This window comes from Pecten maximus, chromosome 5 (genome assembly GCF_902652985.1).
Source record: "Pecten maximus chromosome 5, xPecMax1.1, whole genome shotgun sequence".
NCBI classification, from domain to species: Eukaryota; Metazoa; Mollusca; class Bivalvia; order Pectinida; family Pectinidae; genus Pecten; species Pecten maximus.
Genome location: NC_047019.1, coordinates 3,037,707 through 3,059,051, shown reverse-complemented (window position 1 = coordinate 3,059,051; position 21,345 = coordinate 3,037,707). Strand labels below are relative to the sequence as shown.

Genomic DNA, 21,345 nt, shown 5'->3' with positions numbered 1-21,345 from the left:
AAATTTTCCCCTGTACTTGGGTTTATTAAGCGCATCCCTTTTGTGATTTTGTTCATCGCAAAGTGCTCTCAATAGTTTAAATACAGAATTTTTTTTTATCAAGGTGAAGGACAAGAATATACCTAATGTAACATTAGAGATGAAAGCCATATGTTCATAGGAGAGGTCAAGGTGAAACAAGGAGAAACTAATATGTTTTACATTATATGAGAGGTCAAGGTGAAACTACATAGTACATACTATGCATTATAGGAGAGGTCAAGGTCATTGACATTCCAGACATGTTCTAGAAGATGAGAAGATGAGGAGAAGATAAGAAGATAAGGAGATGAGAAGATGAGGTCAAGGTCATACCAACATGTTAAAGGAAAGCTAGAGGTCAAACTGGATACTATAGAGCAAGGGTCAAGATCATGCCTAGTACTCCCCAGTAATAATGGCCACATATTGTATAATGTTATAGGAGAGTCCTATACCTGATATGTTACAGGAATGAAGATCATTTTGATCGTACTGGGGCAGCACCACATCCATCTCTCCAATCATCACAGGCTGAAGGCTCTCCACCAGACGTTCTGTGAAGACTTCAAGGGCAGATAACTCTTCCTTGTTTAATGTTAAACTGTCACCGTCAGGCCACATACGTTTGATTGTGGAGATCAGCCAATCAAAATGTAGCTGTCTATGGGATCGTGATGATAAATTCAAGAACAATATCCCAGCATGCCACAGTTCTTGCATTTTACATCTAAGTTCAGAAAACTCGCTGTAAAAAATGAAAGATAACATTCATACGGTATTAGGAGGAGAATGGAATTCCATCGTGATGGTAGTTAACTGAAAAAGATAAGGTTTATGATCATGCTATTAAAATATAGAAATATTAACAATTATGATTTTTAATGGTCATCATAACTTACAGTATTTATATAGCTCTACTGTCTGGTCAGTTAAATTTTCTGAATTGCATATAATATTTACTGTCTCAAATACCTATTTTTAGAATGCAGCTATAGGTGCTGCAGGTGAAGGTGGTCAGTTTTCTAAATTTGAGGATATGAACATCAATGGACATCGATAAAAGTACTGTTACCTTTTCTCCAGGAAGTGAATACACCTTTTCAGAATTCTCAGGAAGGTTTCCCCGTGTAGTTTAACATTTGAAAGTTGTTTATCTTCATGGAAATCTTTGGTGCTGGTAATCGCCATGGTAACCCCTGCTGTACCACTGGATGACAGGTTGCCAAGGTGACGACAGTGGTCCTCCCACAGCTGCCTGGCCATCTGTAACACATACCAGTCAAAGGCGTTACATGATCAGGATATGAAATCAGCACAGGTAACAAACATTATCACAAACAATTGTCCGGAAATGAAACTGAAACAAGCAACAAAGTATAATGGTGCATAACTTAATAAAGTCATACTAACCAGTCATGAACTGTCAATTTTTTTTTTTTTTTTTCATTGGTTTCCATATTTATCGTGCATTAATGCTGCAATAAGTACATGACTGGTAATAAGCCCACCCATATCTATTGTAATTTTAGTAGAAATGTCAGCAAATTGATTTTCATTTTCCTGTTGTAATAAGCTCACACAAAAATGATGTAAATCAGCCCCGGCCCTTTAGGTTGAATACAGAATAAACTTTTTATTATTATTATCATTAACTAATTTACCGTCCACTATTACGGCCTTTCAGTGGACGAGGGAATAAACAAAAATACAGGGGATAGCTAAAGCGGGGATTGTAATACATGTCCCTACTATCTCCTACTAAAAATAGTAACAATGACCTTGACCTTGACATATTATGATCCTTTATCATTGAAAGTGTGAAGTTTGATCAAAATCCCTCAGGGAATGAAGCTGCTAGAGTTCTGACAAGCTTTGGCATTATGTACAAGACGGGTAGAGAGGAAAACTATAGCCCCCCCCCTTGTTTCACTGGTAAAGGACTAATAAAATAATATATATTTTTGCTTCATTCACATTTCATAATGGATGTCGTCTGTAACCTAGAGTCCTCTAAGGTTGTGAAACTCTACAAGGAGGAAATACACAAAAGTGTCTAACTTTTGACAGAGCTGGAGAACTTGTCTGTTAGATATAGCAGTAAGTAAATAGCTTGATACAAAAGTTTCTTCAGTAAATCAATACATGAAATCAGTACAGTGTACATACACCTACCTTTCTCGTCACAAGACTTCTGATATTCTTGACATACACATCACATGATGCATGCATCAATGCCTTGACCAATGAAACGCCTCTATCTATCTGCTGTTGCGTCACCATGGCAGCATGGATTAGATCGAGTATGACAGGCCGTTCCCCAAGCGAGATATTCTCTCTCATGTCAGTGTGTAGAGACATCAGCCAATCACACGCTCCATCATCTGAGAGACCTTGACCTTGTAACATGACCTTGACATCATGAGAGCTGTATGGTGACCCATCCTCCTACAACACAAACATGTTTTTACACAAAAATAAACAACAAACAAACAAGTGGAAATAAATGAAAAAACTGATTCAGAATTAGATTTAATGTCTTCTGATTGTTTTAGATATCCTTTGGTAACATGATCACGAGAAAAGAGGCGAACGGAAAGCTGTTATATATATGTTTATTCTGTCAGAAAATTCTACATTTCAGAGGGTATTCACATCCAAAATTTCTACTGCAGTTGTGGATAAAGATGAAGGAAAATCTGAGACATACACCCTGAACAAAATATCTAAGACTGATGGACTGACAAAATTAATATTGGAATTGTACCCTCTGGCAGTACCAACAGAGGACTTACTATTGTACAGCCTGCGTATAGCTGAACAACACACAGATATGTGAGAATTATAAATCAGTAAACAAACTTAAAAAAAAATAAATATTTTGACTATAACCTGAAATTCACACAGAATGTTAAAATCAGACTTGTGAAGAAACAAAACATAATTACCTCCCCTGGAATAAAAATCTCCACTCCTCGGTTCCTCATAGCTCTGGATATTTCTCCAAATTTTGGATCCATCGCCAAAAACAGCCTACATAATGAAATGATTTATTTTACCTCATTTCTAACATCAATATGAAATATTTTAGAATTTGATAGAAAACAAACATTTGTCAAGAAAACATTTCCAAATTTCCACGTAAAAAGAAAGTATGTACACAGTAGACTCTGAAAGGATTTCCTCATCTGAAATTTCGCTTTTGTTGCACAACAGAAATTTTACAAGAAATGTGAAGGTTCTAACCTGAAGTTAGGATGTGGTTTTATGGTAGGGATGGCACCATCAATAACACCTCTTTCATTGATGTTAAGGACGCCGTGGGGCTCCAACAGGGCGTTCAGTCGGTCTAGGACAGAGGCACTGGAAAGACATTGAAGTAGAGTTACTTGCATGCTGATACTTTAATTACATCTACACATTGAAGAAACAGAACTAGAATTATAGGCTGAATGTAGAAATTTTATACTAAATACAGCCAAAACTACAGAAATCGTTCACATATTTTTTCTTCTCAATCATATTTCATGATGAATTGCAAGAAAGAAAAGTATGTACTGAAACTACCATTTGCAGTATAGTTGCCTAGTACCACTGTAGGCCGGTGGTTTTTCTTCAGGCTTAACTCCACCTAAAAAATTGGCACACATGCCTTTAAATGACCCTTGCTGTTAATAGGACGTTAAGCAAAAAATAAACCAAGCTAACATAAAGTCGGAAGTAGATTTATTTCAAGGACAAACAGAAAGGCAAGCAATAAACATACCTAACTGCTACATTATTTAGGCCATAACACATTATTCGTTGTATACAACTGATACCTGCAGAAGTTGACATTGTCGATAAGTAGCCAGTGACCAGCCTGTAATGCCTGTACCAGCACGCTGTCAGCCCACTCAAATGCCCCGCCGCCTGACCCTACAGAGGTCAGAGTTAACTTGGAGGTCACCTTTGTCACCTCTGACTCCAAGTCTGTTACCGTCTTCAGAAATTCTGAAATGATTAGAAAATGTCGTTCAGCAACCATACTAAATTACATTAATCAATTTATTAAATCTCAGAACATGTCACATTCAATTTGTAAAGTCAGGTACTTTTTCATCCACACCAAAAAAAGATGTACAAATGTACTCAATAATTATTAATTTTTTGCTACCGAACAAAACAAGCATGCTCAGTCTGGGTAGTGCTGAAGCAATACATATCCCCTACCGTACCCCAAAAGACTTTCACCAAAATAAACATGAAACTCAAAGCTTGTCTGAGACAACATGGTTTTTTATTATTGATTTATCAAAATCCGTCAAGGAGTGAAACTGCTAAAGTGCTGACAAATTTGGGCACTACATACATATTATATACAAGACGGATGGAGAGGAAACATATAGTCCCTCGGTTTCACTTAAAACCATTTAAAGAAGATACCCATTACATGTTATATACAACTATTAACAGAAATGAAAAAAAATGAAACTTGTCAATTAATCTTAGATCTGTAATCAAGATACTGGTAAATACATTTATAATCGGAGGAACAGGAAAGGCAAACATGTTAATCTTTTAATTCAATAGTAAAACATCATGATTTGTCGTGTCCTTAGATTTCCGTTATTATTTGAAATACAATTTAACATGAAATATCAAGGAATTTGAAGTAAGAATTCTTGTTATGTCCTTACCTGCTCCTTTATCAGACGTCTGCGTCTGGAGGGACTGTTTAATGACACTGATGACCTCTGTCAGACGTGTGACCTTGACCTTGACAGATTCTAGCTCTTCCACACTCGACAGTTTGGTTCCAAACTCTGAAACAGTTCTCATCATGTTGTCAACAAAGATTTTAGCCAATAAATGAAATCAACCTCCATGTAAACAATAATAACTGAAATAAGTTTCTTAAATGTGCTTTTTTATAAAGTTGGGTCATGTGATTCAATTCAGCCAATCAAGATTCTCAATGGAGGTGCTAGTGTAATTAAAATTTGTTGATTGTCATATGATACCCATGAATATGATACCCATGAACCAATCAGAATTAACACACAGAATATCCACCAAAACTGCACTTACCTGCATCTTCACACTGCCTGAAGCTGTTCCAGGATCGCTGCAGACTCCCTGCCATATTGACATGTTGTCCTTGGAGAAGCAGGATGGTGGTATCCAAGACAACAGATTCGGTTGTGTAGATGAGTTTCTCTACATGGTTCTGGATATCTGCCTACAGTAACAGGAAATAGTCAGTAAACACATCAGAGAGACAGACAACACTGGCTCTGTGAGATCGTATTACATATTTTATACACCATCAATGGTGGCATGATGTATTCATATCGCCAATTACAACTGGTGCATTTAACTAGAAACTATGGCAGAAAATAATTGCTTCTGTGTGATGTAGACAAAGATATCTCAACCCTTAGGATCAGATTTTTTCTTTAATAAAATTTCAATAGGAAAGTGTGGCAGAAAAATAATCACCCCTGTGATGTAGACTAATAGAATCTTTCACCCCCGTGGGGGTGACACAGGGAAATCTCAACCCGAGGGGAAGATTCTTAAGTTGGCAAACACGAGGCTTGCTGAGTGTTTGGCAGCGTACGTATCTTTCCCATAGGGTTGAGATTCCCCTGTCCCACTTCCATGGGGGTAAATGACTATTTTGCTCTTACCCTGTTTACCCTGTATCTAATATTGACGTTACATCAATGCAAGGAAATGCTGATTGAATTGTCGACGTGACATTATTGTATTGTCGCCGTTACATCATGGTATTGCTGATGTGATAAAATGCAAGAGTTGAGGACGTACAAAAAGCATGTGTAGCTTGTCTTTTCCCTAGGGTGAGATAAGAAAATCTCACCCTGGTAAAACTGTGGATATCCCTGTCCAGGGTCAGAGAAAAGATTATCAAACCTCTGGATGTAGCTTTACTGGTTTGAATTAATAACAACAGAATCTATCAAACTGCACGATTCATTTTCAGTTCCTACATAAGTAAGCTATAATATATTGTTGCATTAACTGTATAACAAATTGACAGATTGTACAACGGATTACTAGAATACTAAACCTGTTCAAATCCGCCCAGTAGTTCTGTGGTGTCCATGGAACTGTTCATTGCTAGAACATGTAGGTGATGGCCGGTCAAACTGGACAGTAGCTGGACAAGACTGGTCTTACCACAGGACTGAGGCCCCACCTGGTGTCAAATTATAAATTTATAATATTTATCATAATATTTGTTATACTGCTCACAAAATGGAGGAAAACATCAATCGACTGCCTACTGGAACTGATATAAGTTGCTACCTGGAGTCAAATTCAGATTTATTACATATAATCTTTTGTTATACTGCTCATAAAATGGAGGAAAACGTTATGGGCTATTCCAGTAAAACATCTATCCCACTCCAGGTTTGGTTAAGGGGTATCAACTATAGAATTTATTAAATGAATTACATAGAAGTAATAGGAAGGCCATCCAACCATGGATACAAGTGATTTATTTTGGAGTCCTGGGGTCAGGTGGATATCTTAATGGAATAGCCCTAATCAAAAGACTGCCTGCTGGAATTGACATAACCTGTTAGCTGGACCAGGCTGGTCTTACAAAAGGACAAAGGACTGGGGTCAAATTCAAATTTGCATGTTGCATCATATGATATTCATTATATCATTATATATGTTATACTGCTCACAAAATGCAGGAAAACATCAATCAATAGACTGTCTGCTGCTGGAACTGATATATAACTTGCTTCAAAGGTTGGTAAAATTAATATGGAAACAAAAATGGCATCCTCCTACACAAACATAAATAGCAAAGATGAGAAGTACAACCACCGTAATTATTAACATCAGCCATTTTAAAATAATTAAACTGGCTACATGGAAATATATCAGTGGAGTGCTTTGTTATTACCAGAATGGACATCCAGTTCATCTGGACGCACTTCATCACTGCTTCCATAGGCTCCAGTAGGTGGTGAAGGAGGTACAGTGACCGAGTTGTCTCCCTTGACACATACTCTTCACAGCAAAGAAATGAGTGTCCCGCCTGTATTACACTGTTGGAGATTGTTACTTGTCTACTGGGTGTATAAAATGGCAGACTATCAGGAAATATCCTCTCGTACAGATCCTTCACCTAGAATTAAAACATATACATTTACTGTTATATTGTAGGTGTACAAGACAAGACAAAGCTCCCTCAGGTGCCAATACCAACTTGTTTGAGGTATTCTCGTACTTGAACAATATATGAGATTTCGATTACAAGAGGCCCATGGGCCTTAATGGTCACCTGAGTTTTGCTATATTTAAGCACATTTGGCCCCTGTGACCTTGAATAAAGGTCAAGGTCATCCACTTGAACAAACTTGGTAGCCCTTCATCCAAGCATGCTACAAACGTTATATTGGGTCACTGGGCCTTTTGGTTATCAAGAAGGAGTTGTTTAAAGATTTTTAGCATATTTGACCCATGTGAGACTTTGTCTCAGGTGACCTAAAAATCTTTTTAAAACTGAAGTCTGACAGTGATGAAAAAGATTTTCTACCACTAATACTTGTAACCGTGATTTTGACTTTAACACCTGGAATTATGAGTTCTGTCAAGGCATTCTTATACTTGAACTTTATGAATATAAATATGAAGTTTGATCTATATCTATTCAAAAATGAAGTCACTAATACATACATGGAGAGAGCAATGAATATGCTATGAGATGATAAAATTGTGCTTTTTTGTATGCAGTACATATACACTAGAAAAGCTGAGAAAATCAATACTATTTTTTAATTATTTTTTTGCCGATTGCCATGCTTCAAAAAAAGACACACAAAATGATTGTATCCTGAAACATGTATCCTGAAACAATTATATACTGAGGAATGGATTTGATCATAAAAATAACAAAAGTGTGTTAGAGAATCAGGGCTAAATATGTAAATAGTTGAAATATTTTATAAAGCAAACAAAATTTATCTTTTCCTACATCTGAACCAGATAATCCTACACTGTTACCATGGTAACTCTAACATCCTGTGTAGGGCCTACCTTATCTTTATCCTGAAGTGTCCTCAGTCTCTCCCTGTACAGTAGGCCCACAAACTCACCAGGGTTAAATCCACTCGCAACCTGCAGTTCACAATATATACCGTAATTATTCGGAATCATGGAAAACAGTCATTAATCAACAGACCTTGGCTTTATTATACAATGTAATATTTATCTTTGACACACTTGCATATTTTTTTTTCCAACTGTAATAATTGTTTGGACAAGGAAAAGTGCACATTTGTCATGTAACCTTCACATAATCTTTACAAATAACCTTGACCTTTCTACTTGTTACCTTGACCTTGGATTTTGCCCTTCAATCAGATACAACATATTGATATCATATTATCAAGAAAGACAAAACTGAAAAAATAGTTTGACAATAAGTGTACCTGATTGTGACAGAGAAGATCACACCATCGAAACAGATCACGCAGGTTGAACTCCCAGGGACTGCCTTTCTGACCCCAGCTCTTGTCGACTGTGGCTTCTTGATGAATCTACAGTACACCAAATATTGTATTTTATTTATCCTGTAATAACCCCACAGAAATAAAATTTGACTAAATAAAGGGGTTTAGCCTATTGCAAGTCAATAAGTAATAAAAACCATCATTTGTATTAAATTTTTTACTAACCTGTAATAGATGGGCTTCATTTCAACAATTTTATTGTACATATAAATCTTCTCCAGTAATAAAGAGATACAGTGGAACTTCGTTAACTCGAACTCGGATAACTCGAATACCCCGCTTAACTCGAAGTACCTCGTCGGTCCCGGCAGAATTCTCTCTTTATCTTAGTAAAGAAAACTCGGAAAACTCGAAGAACTCGGATAATACGAAGTGAAAATTTGGTCCCAACAATAAAAATCCTATTTGAAATGATCGAATAACTCGAAGTATAATTTTCGACAATCGGTGGTAAACGCCGACATTTTTTAAGAGCTAAATTCCGTTTGTAATACTGAACATATCGGCACTACTAACCTACACCTACATGCTATTATAAGTGTTTCATAAATTCATAAAAGAAATTGTCGGTTGAATCTTATAACAACATGTCTTGGTGATAAAAAGTACTGCTTTACTTACATCAAGTCATTTCCTAAGGCGGTCGCCGATATTAGTACACACGATAGTCAACAACTCATCTACCCGCTCGCTCAAGCGGAACTAATCTCTGACACCCCGGTAGATCTACCCGGCTGATGTTTTTACAGGTGTAGAAATGAAACAGTCACCGGCGCCTATTAAATCTTTAAACTGCTGAAACTATAGCGTAATTACTGCCAAGGTGTTCAGAGTACAACTGTAATGGTCAGTGCTGTCTATTAAATCGGATAAAACGCCAGCTCAGTTACAGTAACATTTTATACGCACATGCGCAGCCTAACTTCCGGTGCTAATACACATGTAAATGGCGTGGTTATCAATAACAAGAGGCCCAATGGGCCTGTATCGCTCACCTGCCTCTACACAAAATTGCAGCTGATTGAGGTCATTTCTACAGATACTATGCTGATAACAACTTTATTTAAATATCAGAGTAAGCCAGGTTAATTCATGTCAGTATATTTTCTAGTCCTTCATTCCAGAATACTATTGGCCTAAGATAGGTTCTTGGCGACTCTTGGCTCTAAGCATGCTACAGACAGGCCCAATATCAAGTCCCTGGGCCTCTTGGTTATTGAGAAGAAGTTGTTTGAATATTATAGCCTATTTGACCCATGTGACCTTGAATGAAGGTCAAGGTCATCTATTTGAACAAACTTGGTAGCCCTTCACCCCAGCATGCTACAGGCCCAATATCAAGTCCCTGGGCCTCTTGGTTATTGAGAAGAAGTCGTTTGAAGATTATAGCCTTTTTGACCCATGTGACCTTGAATGTAGGTCAAGGTCATTTATTTTAACCAACTTGGTAGCCCTTCATCCCAGCATGCTACAGGCCCAATATCAAGTCCCTGGGCCTCTTGGTTATTGAGGAGAAGTTGTTTGAAGATTATAGCCTATTTGACCCATGTGACCTTGAATGATGGTCAAGGTCATTTATTTGAACAAACTTGTTAGCCCTTCATCCCAGCATGCTACAGGCCCAATACCAAGTCCCTGGGCCTCTTGATTATTGAGAAGAAGTCGTTTGAAGATTATAGCCTATTTGACCCATGTGACCTTGAATGAAGGTCAAGGTCATTTATTTTAACAAACTTGGTATCCCTTCACCCCAGCATGCTACAGGCCCAATATCAAGTCCCTGGGCCTCTTGGTTATTGAGAAGAAGTCGTTTGAAGATTATGGCCTATTTGACCCATATGACCTTGAATGATGGTCAAGGTCATTTATTTGAACAAACTTAGTAGCCCTTCATCCCAGCATGCTACAGGCCCAATACCAAGTCCCTGGGCCTCTTGGTTATTGAGAAGAAGTCGTTTGAAGATTATAGCCTATTTGACCCATGTGACCTTGAATGAAGGTCAATGTCATTCATTTGAACAAACTTAGTAGACTTTCACCCCAGCGTGCTACAGGCCCAATATCAAGTCCCTGGGCCTCTTGGTTATTGAGAAGAAGTCGTTTGAAGATTATAGCCTATTTGACCCATGTGACCTTGAATGATGGTCAAGGTCATTTACTTGAACAAACTTGGTATCCCTTCACCCCAGCATGCTACAGGCCCAACATCAAGTTCCTGGGCCTCTTGGTTATTGAGAAGAAGTCATTTGAAGATTATAGCCTATTTGACCCATGTGACCTTGAATGAAGGTCAAGGTCATTCATTTGAACAAACTTGGTAGCCCTTCACCCCAGCATGCTACAGGCCCAATATCAATTCCCTGGGCCTCTTGGTTATTGAGAAGAAGTCGTTCGAAGATTATAGCCTATTTGACCCATGTGACCTTGAATGAAGGTCAAGGTCATTTATTTTAACAAACTTGTTAGCCCTTCACCCCAGCATGCTACAGGCCCAATATCAAGTCCCTGGGCCTCTTGGTTATTGAGAAGAAGTTGTTTAAATGAAAAAGTTGACGCCGGACGGACGGACGGACGACGGACGCCGCACCATGGCATAAGCTCACTTGCCCTTCGGGCAGGTGAGCTAAAAAGTAAGTAGGCCGATCAAACAGTATTTTATATGTTCAATAAAAGGTAATGGTTCTGTTACGTTTTGCATGCAATCTGTGTTAAACTCAAACGGTTACCGGGTATTTGATTTGACATGAATAACTTGTTATTTTGTCGAATTCCGTTTTATCGTTTACCTTTTGCAAACATGATTTGGACATCAGATCGTTCTTGAAGTGACTAAGTGAAAGAAACTTTATCGTGACTGTATATCGGCAAAACTACACCAAATTACAAGTAACATAACGAAACATTACATATATATTTACATGTATTGACCAGTCTTCACACTAAACTGATGAGCGACAGAGCGAAGTTATAATGATTATATAATATTGACAAATATTGACCAAACTTTTCACCAAAAATGATAACTCGCTTAATTCGAACACTCGGATAACTCGAAGTTTTTTCGTGTTCCCGTCGACTTCGAGTTAACGAAGTTCCACTGTAATTCAAAATATAGATGGATGGGCTTATTATCAGGCATGGGAATCTAACTGAATAATTACAACACATTTTATATGAACTGATCAAGCTGAAGATACATTTTATTTTGTGTGTGAAACATAACTGTTTTTATAAAAATAAATTACGAAGGTTTCAAAAATATGTAAAGCCATCCTGTTTCTGTTACATTACAGTAATGTTATGATAAGTAAACACAAACCTGCATGTTAAACGTGACCATGTGGGTGAGAAGCTCCCGAGGTATACTGGGATACATCGTCCGGGATATGAAGGTCAGATCAGCCTTTGTCAGTGGCTCAACATACACCTGTAACAGTGGTTAATCAGGTAATCAACAGCTTTTAATTACAATTTTAACTAGAATAAGAAATAAATTAAAATATATGACCTTTCACCTCATTGTTTTCTAAGCACTCATTAACTTCTCTATTTGCCATTCATCTGTATATTAAGGTCAAAATTACCTTTACTAACTCATTCATGACCCCCTTTCTCAACTCACCACTGTGTAAACCGGTTGAGGAAGGACCTGGGTAGCCCCTTTTTACCCCCTCCTCTACTCACCTGTGTAAACCTGTTAAGGAAGGACCTCAGTAGCCCCTTTTTACCCCCTCCCTCTACTCACCTGTGTAAACCTGTTAAGGAAGGACCTGGGTAGCCCCTTCCTACCCCCTCCCTCTACTCACCTTTGTAAACTTGCTAAAGGACCTGGGTAGCCCCTTTTTAACCCCTCCCTCTACTCACCTGTGTAAACCTGTTAAGGAAGGACCTGGGTAGCCCCTTTCTTCCCCCTCCTTGATTCAGAGGGTTCTGACAGGCGAATAGTCTTGTCTTGTCATGCTGTATGTGGAAAGTTTGTCCCAATTCCGGTACATAAACCTCGGCCCGATGATCCAGACAGGCGTTTAGTCCTTCTAACACAGACTGGGATGCTAAGTTTAACTGAAATACCAAAGAACCATGAATGAGTAATGGGACATCACGCTTCACTGCAGAACATCTATATCTATGTCCCTGATTGCAATATGTATTAAAATTTTGTCCGAGATCTTGTACTATGTTAATGAGGTTTACCTCGTCCAGAACGATCCAATGGCCGGCCTTTAAGGCCTGGAGCAGAGGACCATCCCTCCAGGCAAAGACTCCGCCCTCCTGCCCCTCCACAGGTAGGTCTGCACCAAACAGGTCTGTCACATCCTGTAATAGTCAATGATTCCTGTAAGTCACTACATACCTGAACATACTGAGAATTAAATATTGCTGAAGCAATACATGTCCCCACCTGCCCCAGCTAAAAAACAGTAACAGAGACCTTGACCTTGACCCAAAAACCCTGCAACTCAAACTTGTTCTGTAGCTACTCATACTGAGGTTACATACCAACTTTCACAAACATTACCTTGAAGTATGGCTGAGAATATTGCGGGAAAACTGAGTAGAGAAGTGCGGAAAACTGCATGGACTGACAGATGGATAGGGAGTAAACCTATAGTCACCCCATTTTCACAGGTAGCGGACTAATAAATGATACACTCCCCTTCTTGGGATCATACTCTCAGTGCCATGCATGGGAATCTACATCTTAATTATCAACTAACATTTAATATCCTGATTCCAAAGAGTTTCAAAACAAATACAATCAAGAAACACACAAACTCGAAAACCCAATTTTGAGCTAAAACCCTGTCTAAAAAGGTCACATATTTGGGTTGTAACACAATTCATTGTATATAAACCCCTCTGAAAAGGCCACCTCCTTATAAGGTATTTTTTCTATTCACCCCTTTAAATACAGGTCTGACTACTGTCTCCAAATTAAACTGTTTTGTAATATTTTCCATTTACAGTATTTTATGCTCACCAATACATTTGATTTAGATTACACTCACAGTTTGTTCTGATAGGTTGATTCTGACAAGTTCCTGGCCGGCCGCCTTAGCTATAGCAGCGACCAGACTGGTCTTACCGACCCCGGGGGATCCCTCTAGGAGAAGGGGTCGGGTCAGTTGTAGGGCTCGTAGGATCCTTTGGGCATTTACACAGGTAGTCGGTGCCTGGAGAGCATAGCCATCACCACCCTCACAACTCTTCACACCTTGACAGAGAGTAAGGAAATTGATTCAAATTAATCAGTATCGCAATAGGAGAATTCAACAAGGTTTTCATTTCCACTCAGCCATTGTGGAACAAGAGCTCCATGAAGGTTATTTCTAAATACATGTAAATAAAATATGATTTTAAAACTTTTATAGTAAAATTAATCTTAGCTGGAAAAACAGCTGATAGCTGTGGCACTTAAGAATTTATAGAGGCGTGCATACCTCGGCTGATGGCAAAGGGGTAGATACAGAATTGTTGGTCTGTTTTCTGGACAACAGTGTCCAGTTCCGAGTGTCCAGTGGTGGAATTCTCAGACTGACCGATGTTGTTTATAAGGCCTAGTGTGGGGAGGCTATAGACATGATGGGTCATGTGATTCACTAGCTGAAGTAGGAACTTGATGGAGGTGTCGCGTAGGTGTCGTACTTCTGCATCATTCCCGCGACTCGTGGTTCCTACACAATATTACAATATCATGCATTAGCCTCTTAACATTTACAGACATTCTATGTATTTATTTTGCTAAGAGAATTTTCATTACTAAATAATTTGTCTGCTGATCACCAAAAGTACTGGTAAGAACCAAGATGATTTATCTACAGTATAATTAAATATTTTTATACAGAGAAGGTTGAAACTCCACTCACACAGGTAAGAATGGGTTTATCTAATGATAAAATTAAACGAATACCATGATTTTTTATTTGAAATACATGAACATTGTATAAATTTCTGTAAAAAATTATAGTTTAACTGCCTACTAAATTTATACAGAAGGATGTCTTCATTAATGTCATCAGGCACATCCACTAGTTCCATGTACAAATGTGACAGATCTACAGTGCTTGACTATTATAAGTATTCCATATACTTGATAATTACAGGTAAACACAGACATATATAGACAATATAGGATCCCGTACCTGAGCCGAGACCGTCTAAGAACACAAGACACGCCCCATGTATGAAGGCTAGAGCAGGGTCCAGCTTGTTGTAGCAGTGGTCATCAGTTTCCATGCCTTCCTCGTCCACTGTCCGCGAGCATGTGTTGATGAAGTGAACCCATGACAGAATATCTCGTATACTGACGGTACACCTGTTAACAGTCGTTAGGCAATACATTAAATTCCTTTAGTCATTACCTACCGTGAATGGAATAAACATTGTATGGCATTATTTTTAAACAAATATTTCAGACATAGATCATTGATGTAGATCGTGCTATCCTCTTTCGTATTATAATCCAATATGGCAGCCGATTTTTTTTTCCCCTTCTAGCATGGGGTCTTATCAGGGGATAAGCCCAACCCCCAACTTTTGCCCACATTCAGATCACTAGCCCCCTGGTCTTATACCCTGTAAAATACGGTATGAGAAACACAAGGATATTTTTCCGATAATTTGATGCTGATGTTGAGGAACCAGAGAATAGAAAGTCTGTGTTACCTTTTAGCAATATCATTGTTGGAGAACCACTGTACGAAGTCCATCATAGCTCGTCCGAAGCCACTGGTGCCATCTTCCTGATTACATAAGTGAATACCGCTTCGGAGGTTGTGTTCTATGATATCTACCAGGTCCTGACATTTATCAGTCTGGGCGCACCATATCTCCGTAAACCTGTTCCTCAGGGCAGGAGATAGCTACAAATTGTGGATTAAGATTTGTTAGAAATATTCAAATTGATTAAAACTTTGTTTAAATGTTGTAAAACTAATTATGTCCTTTAATCTTCATTCTAAGATATAAGAAACATGCTTGGTATTACTAAAGTATGTCCCCTTCCAGCCGTGCTAAAAATAACAACAGTGACCTTGAACTTGACCAAAATACCTTGAAACTTGAATTTGATAAGATATGATAATACTGACCTCCTTCTTTCCAAAATCTCCACCTGGATTCATAGTTGCGAAAATTTGGAAACCCTCCTTCGCAACAACGCTATCCACTTCATCATGGTGACTGTTTCCACCTCCTTTTTCTGCCAGGAGAAGAGTTCTCTCAGGTTCCAATACACTGTTCAGTCTCTCCAGGACAGAGTCATCTGCTAAAGAGATTTCATCCACCAGAAACATGGATCCCTCTCTCAATGAAATTACCAGCGGCCCATCCACCCATTCAAATAGCTTCAGTTCTCCTTCTCCCTGAGTAAAATATAGGGAAAGTGAAACTTGTATTGTACAGAAGTTTGAGTCGCCATAAATCTGTGTGTAATATATAGGAAAATGAAAATTGTATGCCTGAAGTTGAACCTTTCATATTCCCTTTGAATAAATTTAGGAAAAGTGGAATATGTATAATGCAGGCTAACCTCACTTTCTTCTCTGTTAAGTGTGAAAAATACAAGGAAAATTAAGTTTTTATTCTACAGAATCATAAACCCAGCATATTCCCTCTGTGTAAAATAAAGGAAAAGTGAAACTAGGTAAATCTCAGATGTGAAAGGTACCTGCAGCTGGTAAAGGTGAGTACAGATGTTGTTGGACAATATAATCTACCTGAGTTTGGTCATGTGACCTGCAGGGTCGTAGACCTCCGAGGAAGTCTGCACTTTCGGTGTGGAGATGACAGTTGATGTTGCGGAGTTTGGTTTTCTTCAGAGCAGCATACAGCTGGCACACAGTGGTTTTCCCACACCTGTAGAGAATATACAGTGACAGTGTGAAACAACATAGAAAATATGATCACAACAGCGGCAATGTAGGTAAGCTACAAACTTACTCTATCATTAAACAGTATAGCCTCTATTCTAAAAACAGCCAGTCTCTCTATGTTACAGATAATCTACAAACTTACCCTGTTTCCCTACCATTAAACTGTATAGCCTGTTCTCTCAGAACAGTCAGTTTCCTCATCTTATAGACAATATACAAACTCACCATTTCCCTACCATTAAACTGTATAGCCCGTTCTCTCAGAACAGTCAGTTTCCTCATCTTATAGAAAATATACAAACTCGCCCTGTTTCCCTACCATTAAACTATATAGCCTGTTCTCTCAGAACAGTCAGTTTCCTCATCTCATAGACAATATACAAACTTACCCTGTTTCCCTACCATTAAACTGTATAGCCTGTTCTCTCAGAACAGTCAGTTTCCTCATCTTATAGACAATATACAAACTCACCCTGTTTCCCTACCATTAAACTGTGTAGCCTGTTCTCCCAGAACAGTCAGTTTCCTCATCTAATAGACAATATACAAACTCACCCTGTTTCCCTACCATTAAACTTTGTAGCCTGTTCTCTTAGAACAGTCAGTTTCCTCTTCTCATAGACAATATACAAACTCACCCTGTTTCCCTACCATAAAACTGTATAGCCTGTTCTCCCAGAACAGTCAGTTTCCTCATCTTATAGACAATATACAAACTCACCATTCCCCTACCATTAAACTGTATAGCCTGTTCTCTCAGAACAGTCAGTTTCCTCATCTCATAGACAATATACAAACTCACCCTGTTTCCCTACCATTAAACTATATAGCCTGTTCTCTCAGAACAGTCAGTTTCCTCATCTTATAGACAATATACAAACTCACCCTGTTTCCCTACCATTAAACTGTATAGCCTGTTCTCTCAGAACAGTCAGTTTCCTCATCTTATAGACAATATACAAACTCACCCTGTTTCCCTACCATTAAACTGTATAGCCTGTTATCTCAGAATAGTCGGTTTCCTCATCTTATAGACAATATACAAACTCACCCTGTTTCCCTACCATTAAACTGTATATCCTGTTCTCTCAGAGCAGCCATGCAGTCTCCCAAAGTGACAGATATATACAAACTTACCCTGTTTCCCCGACCAGTAGAACAGGTTCGTTAAACTGTATAGCTTGTCCAATCAGAACAGCTAATCTCCTCATGTTGTAGGTCCACACGATGTGACCAAACTCCGAGACCGTCTGCTTGGTGACTTCCTTCAGCAGTGTAACGGTTGTAGGCGAGGTACCTGGTCCAAGGGTGAACAGCTTGTTTGGGTCCACAGAACGTTTGAGATGTTGCTCGATGACCTTTTGTACTAAGGTCACTTCCTCTGGTCGCCTCACCCTCCCAGCCAGTAACATGTAGCCTTATTGGATAGAACAAGGTAACATCATTAACATTTAATTCTAATACATATCATGAAATACAATAGTCACATAAACCCTCAGGTACCGTACTTAGGGATGTTTTGGCGTCACCAAAATTTGGCGTTTTTTCTCAAAATAGGGTGGTTAAATATTGGTGTGTCAAATTCTGGCGTTTACCATCATGTGTGTTTAATTTTGGCACTTACCTGAAGTTATGTAATTGATATATTTGTTCATTATGCTACGAAATCTCACTTATATGCACAGGAAAACAGTTGTCGCTTTGTACACAAGTTAATCGATCGATCGAGACACGACTTGTCCTTGAACACAGCTAATACAATAATCAATATAAAACAATGTGAATGAATTTTATGACACATTTTGATAAAAAAACAATATTCCAACACACATCAAGACAGATCATGGAAGCTAGTAATGGGTATGTAGTAAATGAACAGAAAGACGGTTGCTATTATCCAGATATTGTTCCGACAATTTCTTTGTGAAATTTTGGTGTGTTTAATTTTGGCTCATTCACCCCTGGCGCCAAATAAACCAAAATATAACCACATCCAAAATATCCCCAAGTACGGTACTGTATTTATCCTATTGGTTATGTACACCCCTTTAGGGAGTGGGAGGGAGGATGAGCTCTGTATTTGGTAGCTCCACAAGTCACCTATTTTACGACACAACAAACACTCTTCAACGCTCCTGTACAGGTTAGAATCAAATAAAGATAATAAAAGCACATCTGGCCTGGCCAGCTATGAATCCACAAGCTATTTCATTGGTCCAACAGACCAACACATTGTCTGAACATGGATCATGATTTGGAAGTTATGTGGTCAGTTCAATAATAAAGTTCTTACCGTGGTCAGCCATGTGCTGGTCCCAGTCGTAGAAAGTCTCTTGTTTCTGGTTGACATTCTTACATTTGTACCTCTCAGCCCATCTAAACAGATCCCTGAGTGTCATGTAGCCTTGTTTACCGGCGAACACTCCTGACCCTCTCCGCCTTGTCTGAAATGTTATTATTACATACATCTGTAACTCTGTATGGAATTCATACTCCTGTGAATCAATGTGCTGTTCATATACCTATGAATTTGCATTACATTCTTTAAGAGCCCGAAAGTCCTTTTCTTACCTTCATGCTGTCATGTCAAAATTTACTTTGTGGCATTCATATACTGTATTCAATAAGTTAATTTGAGTGGCATTCAAATACCTGTGAACCTATGGTGTTCATACATCTGTGAATCCATGTGGCATTCATACATGTATGAGTGTATGGTAGTATGTACCTGTAGGTCTAACATTGTGGTGACGAGTCGCTTGGCGTATGACATAGGTAGGTCACATCTCTGATGGAGAATCGTCTCCAGCTCCTTACTCGGGATCTGATCGAAATGCAGCTCCACAAAACGATTCCTAAAGGCACGAGACAGCATCTGATGGACACAATCAGAAATTAATAAGATATGTAAATAAGACAGATGAAAACATACTTTAGGGGACGGAGTTGAGATTTTTTACATGTATAATAATCCACTCGTACTTTATGCTTTAACAATACAGTGTTCACCATAAAATGTTTTGCATACTTGTAAATTTAGAAAATAAGACAATTGCAAATTAGTATGACATATTTCACAGTTCTTCATCAGTACTGGCTGGAAGACTCTTCAAAAACAAAACCTCAAATTTTCATCTGCATTCTGGTAAAGAATATATATTTTTTCTTTTTTTCAATAAATGCATACTGACTGAGAAGATTCTCGAAAACACCTCGTCTTTCTTCCGCCGTAATGGCCTAGAAGATTCTGGGTAATAATATCTTACCTTTCTTCCTCTGAAATGGTCCAGAGGATTCTGGGTAACAATATCTCACCTTTCATCCTCCTCAATGGCCTAGAGGATTCTGGGTAATCATATCTCACCTTTCTTTCTCTGTAATGGCCTGGAGCATTCTGGGTAATACTATCTCTCCTATCTTCCTCCATAATGGCCTGAAAGATTCTTGGTAATAATATCTTACCTTTCTTCCTCCGTTAATGGCCTGGAGGATTCTGGGTAGCAATATCTCATCTTTCTTCCTCCGTAATGGCCTGGAGGATTCTGGGTAATAATATCTCACTTTTCTTCCTCAGTTATGGCCTGGAGGATTCTGGGTAACAATATCTCACCTTTCTTCCTTCATAATGGTCTGGAGGATTCTGGGTAATAATATCTCACCTTCCTTCCTCCGTAATGGCCTGGAAGATTCTGGGTAATAATATCTTACCTTTCTTCCTCCGTAATGGCCTGGAGGATTCTGGGTAGCAAACAACATAAACTTTGGGTGTGCCTTCACCGTGTCCTGGGTTTCTGCGATGAACAGCTCTCGGTTGTCATCCAATAACTATATAAAATGAAATGCTATTGATTAGGTCTGTACAATGGGTAAGTTATCACTATGTACAGGGCATTAAACTGAACAAAAAACAACAATACTGAGTATTGCTAAAGCGATCAAATGTCCCCTACATGCTCCCCAGTAAAAAACAGTAACTGATCTTCGTACGAAATCCCTTAACTCAAACTTGTCCAAGATATTATGATCTTTATCAGTTTGAAGTTTAATGAAAATTCCTCAAGGAATGAAGTGGCTAGAGCACTGAGAAACTTTGGTGGAAAGTTCATAATTATGTACAAGACAGACAGAAGAAACCCATAATTCCCCTTGTGTCACTGGTAGGGGACTAACACAGGGACTTATCGTCAGAGCAACACTTACTCTATTTAGAGCCTCCAGAACATCAGTACGTCCCTAATAACCCAGGGATTTATTGTTAGAACTACACTTACTCTATTTATAGCCCCAAGAACATAAGTACACCACTAATAATCCGGGGACTTATCGTCAGAGCAACACTTACTCTATTTAGAGCCTCCAGAACATCAGTTCGTCACTAATAACCCGGGTATTTATTGTTAGAACTACACTTACTCTATTTAGGGCCTCCAGAACATCAGTAGGTGCCAGGTTCAACTCATCTAGTATGATCCAGTGTCCCTTCCTCATAGCCTCCACAAGCACACCTTGTAAAGTAACCAAACATTCAATGGTGTTACAAGATATTCTATTTCCTGTTCTTAAAACAATATTGTTAAATCATATATCATCAACAATAGTCCCTTTGTAGTATTGACTATAAATATCTCCCATAATCGCCAAGCAGAAGCCATTGATATTGACAAGGACTATTTATCTGGCAGAGAAAAAGAGAAATTCAACAAAATTTTGCAGTAAAATTTGATGACAAACCTTCCTGGAAGACAAGCTTGCCATGTTGGTTTGCAGAGTAGGAGCCGATGTATTCCTGTAGGTCGGTGTGTTCGTGGTTGTTGACGCGTACACAAACATTTCCCGTTGTCTGGGCCAGCCATGTGACTAGACTGGTCTTACCGACCGAAGTCTCACCCTGAATCAGCACAGGATGTTGTCTGTAG

At 38.6% G+C, this 21,345-nt stretch overlaps 1 protein-coding gene across 1 annotated transcript in view; it reads right to left on the bottom strand.

Moving 5' to 3' along the window:
• LOC117326709 (midasin-like) overlaps positions 1-21,339 on the bottom strand; it is a gene marked incomplete at its 5' end in the record, with an annotated part of 71,168 nt that extends 49,829 nt beyond the window's left edge. Inside the window, 27 exon segments of the mRNA XM_033883431.1 lie at positions 477-766; positions 1,094-1,284; positions 2,194-2,466; positions 2,967-3,051; positions 3,265-3,381; positions 3,840-4,011; positions 4,698-4,823; positions 5,089-5,239; positions 6,092-6,220; positions 6,944-7,168; positions 8,080-8,160; positions 8,475-8,582; positions 11,875-11,982; positions 12,420-12,617; positions 12,750-12,872; positions 13,565-13,770; positions 13,997-14,230; positions 14,699-14,871; positions 15,222-15,418; positions 15,647-15,919; positions 16,274-16,412; positions 17,567-17,846; positions 18,723-18,873; positions 19,158-19,304; positions 20,138-20,254; positions 20,843-20,934; positions 21,161-21,339. Coding sequence (XP_033739322.1) covers positions 477-766; positions 1,094-1,284; positions 2,194-2,466; positions 2,967-3,051; positions 3,265-3,381; positions 3,840-4,011; positions 4,698-4,823; positions 5,089-5,239; positions 6,092-6,220; positions 6,944-7,168; positions 8,080-8,160; positions 8,475-8,582; positions 11,875-11,982; positions 12,420-12,617; positions 12,750-12,872; positions 13,565-13,770; positions 13,997-14,230; positions 14,699-14,871; positions 15,222-15,418; positions 15,647-15,919; positions 16,274-16,412; positions 17,567-17,846; positions 18,723-18,873; positions 19,158-19,304; positions 20,138-20,254; positions 20,843-20,934; positions 21,161-21,339 — 4,565 coding nt within the window.
• Between the last annotated feature and the right edge of the window lie 6 nt (positions 21,340-21,345).